This window comes from Lolium rigidum, chromosome 3, assembly GCF_022539505.1.
Source record: "Lolium rigidum isolate FL_2022 chromosome 3, APGP_CSIRO_Lrig_0.1, whole genome shotgun sequence".
Taxonomy (NCBI): Eukaryota; Viridiplantae; Streptophyta; class Magnoliopsida; order Poales; family Poaceae; genus Lolium; species Lolium rigidum.
Window position 1 is genome coordinate 5,652,932 of NC_061510.1, and position 8,184 is coordinate 5,661,115.

Here is an 8,184-nt window from a genome sequence, read left to right on the forward strand (position 1 = left end):
ACTTTTCTGCCCAATCAATCAGTCTTTTCAACAAGCTAGCTTGCAAGGACTCAAATCGACCTTCAGAAACTCTCAAAGTGATTTTAGGCAAATAAATAAATCGATAAATTAATGTATGTTTGAGTTTATAACAGGTTCATCAGCAGTTCTACACCACATAACAACACTGACAAGGCAGCAGTGTACCAACGTAATAGTATTACAACCAGGTTCATCGTGAAGCTCAATCTCATGTCCCACTCACTCATGCTATGACAAAAAAAACCAAGTTCTGTTTAGCATTGCTATCCTCCTAATAAATTAAAACTCGCTTGTTTTTCTTGGTCTGAGACCAACAAAGGTATGTATGAGCACGTATGACCACGGCATCGTGATCCCTCTCAGGTACTGCTTCGAGCTTTTGTCTTTTTTTTTTTTTTTTTGCGAATGAGCTTTTGTCTTGTTGGACGACCTATTCTCAGGGGAAGCCTCAGAAGCAGCACGATGATTCTCTTGGCATGCCCATCTCTTCCACCGGAGGTGGATCAACGATAGTCACTGACGCATCAGCATGGTCAGCGAGGTGGGCCCTCCTCTCGCGGTGCTCCTGGCAGTTTGCGCACCAGTGCAGGCAGCAATGGACCATACAGGGGTCGCATGGGGAGTCCTGATGGAAATAATGAGGTTAAAATTACAGATTAAGTAGCAAATTTTGAACTAACAAATGAGGACCAGACGGATGGATTACAATATACGATGAACAAAGATAACATGATGGTGCAGCTTGAAACTTGAAATAAACCTTTTCATGGGAGTAGTCGAAATAACCTTACCCGTGGAAGACTTGCCACAGTCTTCGAGAGAAAAAAACAGTAATGAACATGAGAAGATCAGACTGCAATACTCGCAATGTAGCTAACATATTATTAGAAAAACTAGCAAGGTGGCCCTCGCAAATGCGAGGGCACTATCTTTAGTTGTCAAAATTACTTGATAACTTTTTTGTGCAATTTTAGTTAATTGTTCTGAACACGTGATCATCTATAATGGGCGGTTAATCTAAGAAATTAGAAATTGGTAGGTAATAATTTATTTTTTGTAACATTTGAATTTCTAAGGGCTTAATATTCAAATTTACAACTACCATACTTACAATATTCTTATGTAAAAATGAAGATAGAGTCATCTAAAAAGATTCGATCTTTGCGGTTTCTTTCAACCTCTATTAGACACCTTGAGAGTGAATTTATGCTTTGGTCAATTTATATTAACTAAACAACCAACAAAAATTTGAACTAATAAATCACATATTTGACTTTGAGCTTTGATTTTGCAATACTCGTATGAAAATATAGTTAAACACTTGGGCAAGGAATGCACGGTTGAACGTGTGTATCCGTCTTTTTTTGGAAGGTTTGAATGGTGTGTCTATTATCATGAATTAATGTGCTGCTTGTTTAGGATATCCACCGCATAATACTTGATGTTTTTTTTCTAACAAATGATTGGATTGAAACCTCGTATTTCTCCTCGTTGATGAAAAAGCATATTTCTACGCGAGAGGGGAAAGATTAGTGTAGTACAAAGATTTATTGCATGACGGTATGGTTGAAGTGCGACGGGCTGCACATAGGCCTCAAATATGAGCAAAACAATTATGAATACAATGTACATTTGCATACATAATAGTATAGCAGTCACTATTCTTCCATATGAATATTGATGCATGAGTACGTGGCACAAGAAGAAAAAAAGCAGCGAATGGGTTCCAAATCTCACCTTGAGATGGTATTTCTTCTGGAGTTCTTGACGAAAAATTCCAGTATACGCACCACACAACCACCAACTAAACATTAAACCTTCACCAATAAGAAATGATGATCCTGGATCAACACCGTGAAATATTGCCGTTAGAATCGCAAGCGTGATCCCTCCTTCCACAAAAACAGCATGGCAAACACAAGGTGCTGTCCAGGGAATATCCTCTCTAAGGGCTTCAACATTGCGCCCAAACAGGACGCAAGGACAGAACATTCCAGTTCGGCCTAACATGAAGAAATGCACAAGTTATAGCCAAATAATATTTAATAAACTAGCAATATATAAAAACAACTTTCTAGACACAACCCTAATCAAGGAGGACGCAATGATAAATGAAACACAAAAGTCACAAGCACTATGTTTATCTTCGACTGCGCGATAATCACACTCGTAACAATGTATATAGACATTGGACATGATTACCTAAAGTAGATTAAATGATCAAGTAAAATAAAATCACCACGGTTATGGAAAATATTAGCAGAAATAATCAAGTTTAAAATAAGCATTGCGACATGATAGTGCCTCTTTTTCTTAGCCAAAGATATCATACTATAAAAGCTCCAATTATGTTAAAGAAGGGCATGAATATGCATATATGAATCTTATGGTAGTGAAAGTATGAAAAAATACATGTGACAAACAAGCACCAAAATACAAATATGTACACATTCAAAAACTCAAATAAGGAATAACTATATAATCAATATGCATCAATTTAACATAGTCTACATCACAATACAGAATTCAGCACGTGGGGCATTAACATAACATAGACGAAAACTAGCTACTACTCCAAGTTGCTTAGGAACAATTTCACACAATATTGGTGTATACCATTTATTCCATGATTTATGATGAATAAGTATTGTCGTATTCATATTCTCCAAACAGATAGAAAGTGCTAAACAAAACGTAAGTGCCACTTTACTCTCACAATACTTTTTTTTTTTCAAAATGAGGATACATGGAGTATACATAATTAAACGTTGTACTAAACATAGTTAAGTTCTACTCTTAAAAAGCAGGTCTATGTATGCATCCTCGTGAATTAGTTTTACTACAATCTTTAAGGTTTGATAATATCAAATCAAATAATTGCACAGTAACTATTGAGGTTTAGATGTTAAGAATTAACATCTCATTCAAATTATTTGCAATTGCGATAAAGTCAAATATAGATGGATCTAAACACAAATGCATGACATAATCATCTATGTAGAAATTTGTGGTGATCCTAGATCCATTGTATATACCAGGACCAATAAGTTTCACTTTCTTATTGCAACATAAATTTTCGGACAGCCGAGCCATTCATGTTAATGTAAGGCTATTTTCCGGATGGCAAACCACTCATGTTAAAGAAAATATGTTGAGATTCTAGTTGGCTGAGCAACTCACTTTGAATCACAACTCAGTAGTGTAGTAAGTAGCCCACTAGGAGACTTATACTCAGAAAACACATGTTGATTGCAATGGGGAGACGTACTACTCTATAAGAGTGTACACACACACACACTGTTGGATGGTTAGATACTCTCTTAGCCTCTTCTTATCTTAATTCTTATTGTGGTATGTTTTGCATGCCTCGGCGAGGCACAAAGAGGCCAGGGTGCTCCTTTTAGTATTTATGGTGCATTGGATCAATGACGTGTGTCAAATCTTGGAACTCGATCCAAACTATATGTAATCACTATTGAGTGTTCTATCCAAATATCTACTAGAAGATTTCCTAACCGTAGAAATGCATGCTTCAACAATGTTTTTATTGACCGACTAACAGTAACAATCACTGTGCATATGGCAATATGTTGATTCAACATAAATGGAATAGAAGATGATTATTCTAACAACCAGCATGTTGACAAAACAAACAAAAAACACATTTAATCTGCCGAGCAATTTGGCATATATGATAATCTAACTACCACTGACACCACCACGCCCTGTTGTTACGGTTTATGGCATGAACGCACAAAGCAACAGGTACCTGTGGACATCTAGTGATGGCAAGGGCATAAGTAAGATAGTAGCCAGATAAGCAAAACCTTTTTAATCAGTCTAGGTTACAAACGTGAGGGGATTACAGTTGGTCCCTACTTTGATCCAATAATATATCGGCAAATGATTTTTTATCAGTATTTGGGGCATGATGAAATGAAGGAAAGATACATTCAATCCAGCTTCCCATTGAACTCGGATAATCTTCCATAATCTCTGTTCGATTTATCCCGTCCGTGGTAATAGTCTACGTCAGATATTCATCAACACATTGAACAAGACTGTCAGCGTTACAGGTAACCAATTAACAAGTTCCTCTATAAAGCCCTGAAATCGATCTATGATCCACATCATTTTTTTTAACACTAGTAGCCGAGGGGGATCAGAGAATTGAAATGGGAAGGGCTCGGTTACATACAGCTCTCGGGCTCATCGGTGCATCCGCAGATTCCGGTGGTCCAGGGCTCGTCGGCCGGTGGCTGGTAGCTCTCCGGCAGAACCTGGCCGCACTCGGGGCACCTCCTGCCCTCGAGCTGCAGAGCAGATCAAATCGACGTATTAGGCAATTGATCAGGAGAATCGAATTTGAGATGGAATAATGAGAGGGAGGAGAACCTGTGGAACGTGGACGGGCTGGTTGAGCTCGCCGGGGAGGATGTCCTCGGCGGGCGCTTCCTGGTCGCGGGTGAGCTTCACGTAGCGCGCCGGCGGGTGGCTCTCCTCCGCCATCGCTGTGCATTCCTCGGCATGCACCACGGGCCCGAGTCGCAGTCGGGTGGAAGGGCCGGGATTGCCGGATTGGTTTAATTGATGCAAAGTACTCCCGCAGTGGCTCCGTTAGCGTCGCGCGGCACCATCCCGCTTCCAGCATGTCGCCTTGATCTGACGGCCAGCAGTTGGTCGCACCGAGACCGACGAGAGACACGCACACATACACGCTCACACTGCCATTTCTTTCATCATTAATCGTCCTTGAGGATAAGTCGTGGTATTTCAGACACTACCTGTCTGGATGAGTTTGTTGCTCTATCCAATATGTAAGGGATCGATCACAATCTCGCTTAAGAATCGAATACCATTGAGTTGGCAACCCTAATAATTTTTTTTTATCTTAGATACAATCAAGATTCAAAATTCAATGCAAAAAATCAATAATAGAACTACATGGGGAGATTGCACAATCTCGCTTAAGAATCGAATACCATTGAGTTGGCAACCCTAATATTTTTTTTTTATCTTAGATACAATCAAGATTCCAAATTCAATGCAAAAAATCAACAATAGAACTACAATCTCACTTAAGAATCGAATACCATTGAGTTGGCAACCCTAATAATTTTTTGTATCTTAGATACAATCAAGATTCAAAATTCAATGCAAAAAATCAATAATAGAACTACATGGGGAGATTTGCATCCGTAATGCCGCTAGGGCAATGCGTTGTTGCAAATGGTGGGTATAATTAGTATCTTTCATGATATTAATATATGTTTTTGTCGAAAATCAAAGGAAAGATTTTGTCCACCATAAAATACACTGAAATTCCTAATTGTACATGTCCGATTAAATTTCTCTAGCACTAAAAAAAGTTGGCCCTAATCATGATCGCAAAATGCTCACATTTTAACGATTTTTATTTCAGAAAAATCAAAACTTTGTGGGGTGAATTTAGACAAATACATGCTTTTCAAGGCGGAGTGAGTATGAAAATATATGGAAGAGAAAAACACTTATCATATGAATGAATTATATGCAGAAAATCTCATATGGAGTAAAGATGATAATTGCTGAGTTTCAAGCTTGATAAACTCACCATATGTGTGTCACCGTCGACCTGAACATGGCCTTATTAAAAGCATGTTCCGTCTTAATGAGAAACATATGGTGCCATCATAGGGTTTAATCCCTAGTGTAACAAGGGAGAACATATCCTACGAAACGAATGAATTTATGCACCAGTTGCACCCACGGGTTGTAAGCCTTTGGATAGAAAAGGAAGGGACAAGATGGGCTGCTGGCGCATTTACACAATGGGCTCTGCAGTATTTCTGAATCGAAGGAATTGTACTCCAAACTTGGTCGTCTCTCTCCCTTGGCTAATGTTATGTACCTCTATAGAAGGCACGATGTTCTTAAACCAAATTTGTATCTTTAATTATTCTTCCTGCAGATTATATAAAAGGGATAGGGGATTTCTGATGGGAGAGACCAGAAGACTATTGAGATTGGGATCTTGGCTCCTTCAAATCATCTCTTCTTGTGCTCTCCCAAATTCCCCAAATCTTTCGTAAGTGGAAAGCTTCACGATTTGAAAAGGGAAGAGAAAAGGCAGCAATGGCGGTGCGGGCACATGGCACCACGGCAAGGAAGTCGTGTCATCCATCTAGCTTCCCCGTCGAGATGGAATGTCCCACCGACGACGCGAGCCCCGCCGCCGTTTCGCCCAAGGACGCGACCAGCCGCGTCTTGGCCTCACCGGCCTCCGCGAATGGGCTCAGCAATGGATACGGTTGAACACTAACAGTGCAATTCGTTTACCCAACAAGGATCTCTTTGAAAATTGTACCAACAGTCCCCTTGGTCAGATCTTATACATTTTTCCATCCAAAGGCCAGCAGCTCATTTGTTCAGCCGGTGCATAGATTGCTATGTTTCACTGGATACGTTTTCTGGAACAAGGGTACCATGTGTGGTTGAATAGGAATCTTTTTTTCGCGAAACATAGTACAGACGCTCACACATACGAGCATACACTCACCTCTATGAACTCACGCTCGCGCACCCTACCTCTATAAGAACCTTCGACATACTGAGTCTAAGAAAGTGATCCGACGGGTCTTGAGATTGACGAAGTCACCACGGACGCCTCGCTATCGACGAAAACGTCGCCTCACACTAAAGAACATTCCGCTTTAATGAGACATCAAAGTTTCAAAGCTGGAAAATCGTATCTGTTGTTGACTTTGTAGAATTCCAGTTTTTATTATCAACATAGTTTAAGTAACTATAGCATAAAACAGACCGTGTAGGTGCCTTAAAACCTCATGGCTCATGTAAATGTTTCTACGGGACACAGAAAATTCGAGAAGAAAGCCCATGGATAACCAGGATTGGAGGCCATTTCTTCGGCTCACTATAAACGCGCGTGAAGAGGTTCGCCTAAGGGACATTGCAGCTCCACACTTACCGTTTCAGCGCCACCACCGATCTACCTTCCCACGCACCATCTGGCCTCATCACACCGCCCAAGCGCCACCATGGTGTCCTCCGAGTAACCGCCTAGCTATAACAACAGGGCTACCCTCGGTAGCTCTCTAAGATCTCTTGACTGACCCACACACGAACCATAGTCTTTTCGCGCACTTTGTGCTCACTCGTGTGCACTCGGAAAGAACTTCTTGGTCGGTCACCTATCCCCAGATTTTTCCAGACCAAGCATTCTTAACCTGAAGGTTCTTTACAAGTAAGCGATCAGAAAAGAAGTTGCAACTTATTAGTATGGGTATTCTATCAATCATATTGAACCCTAGTCTAGGATGCCACACACTCACCCCCTTAGAAGACTGACGCTCTCACCAGTCAACCCCTAGTCTAGGATGCCACACACGCACAACGTGTTCCCTCCTGGCACACGTTGTGCGTCTAGTGGCGACACATATCATTCGTGCCCCTAACCCCCATACGCTCGTGTAACCGGAATGGTCGAATCTGATACCAAATGTAACACGTACCTCGGTCGCCTTGTCCTGTCTTGTTACCCTTGGCCGCTCTATAGCACGCCATGCCATTGGCAATTTGGCACGGTCAAATAGAAATGCGAAATGAGACAAGGCCAAGACCCCACACAGGATATGCATGAGATCACATTGAAATTATTCCTTAACAATAAATTTTACACTAGGTGCAACCAACAAATTACATTATAAAAACAATTGTCATATTTGACAAAAAATAAAAATACAAAAGCACAGCTCTTGTGAAAAAACACAAAAGTGAAGATACGTTTCATGTTTTTATTTTACTGGGGAACATCTTGGATGAAACAATCGAACCATGTATGCATGCGCCGCTAGGAAAAGATCCTCATCAACATGACATTTGTCTGAATTCAAAGGCCTAGCATGATGTGTTGCACATACAACGCCGGCTGAGACCTTCGCACTCTCCGCCGCTGAGTCCCTCGGAAATGCATATGTGGGCGCAGTTGGTGGACACGAAGCACAACCCTTTGAACTTGTTGCTTGCAGTCTTGCATTCATTAGCTTGTATCGGTGCCACCTCTAGACAATTAGAAACAAAAAACTTGTTAAAAATGCCGGATTGCCTCTAGTTGTGTATTTGTATTTCTTCTTATCAGTCAGAGGAAAGTATATGCGCCAACAC

At 40.7% G+C, this 8,184-nt stretch overlaps 1 protein-coding gene across 1 annotated transcript; it reads right to left on the minus strand.

The window, feature by feature from the left end:
- Positions 1–469: 469 nt before the first annotated feature.
- On the minus strand, positions 470–4,530 carry LOC124694229 (cell number regulator 6-like). Its single transcript, XM_047227241.1, has 4 exons — positions 4,417–4,530; positions 4,220–4,334; positions 1,759–2,024; positions 470–646 (listed from the first exon to the last, which is right to left on the minus strand). The coding sequence occupies exons 1-4, from the start codon at positions 4,528–4,530 to the stop codon at positions 470–472; spliced, it is 672 nt and encodes a 223-aa protein (XP_047083197.1).
- Between the last annotated feature and the right edge of the window lie 3,654 nt (positions 4,531–8,184).

Excerpts from the sequence above, each read along its gene's own strand:
- LOC124694229 (XM_047227241.1), bottom strand. The coding sequence starts at position 4,530 with ATGGCGGAGGAGAGCCACCCGCCGGCGCGCTACGTGAAGCTCACCCGC. Across the intron at positions 4,335-4,416 it reads AGCCCGTCCACGTTCCACAG|CTCGAGGGCAGGAGGTGCCC; the intron begins GTTCTCCTCCCT and ends TCTGCTCTGCAG. Across the intron at positions 647-1,758 it reads AGAAGAAATACCATCTCAAG|GACTCCCCATGCGACCCCTG; the intron begins GTGAGATTTGGA and ends TATTTCCATCAG.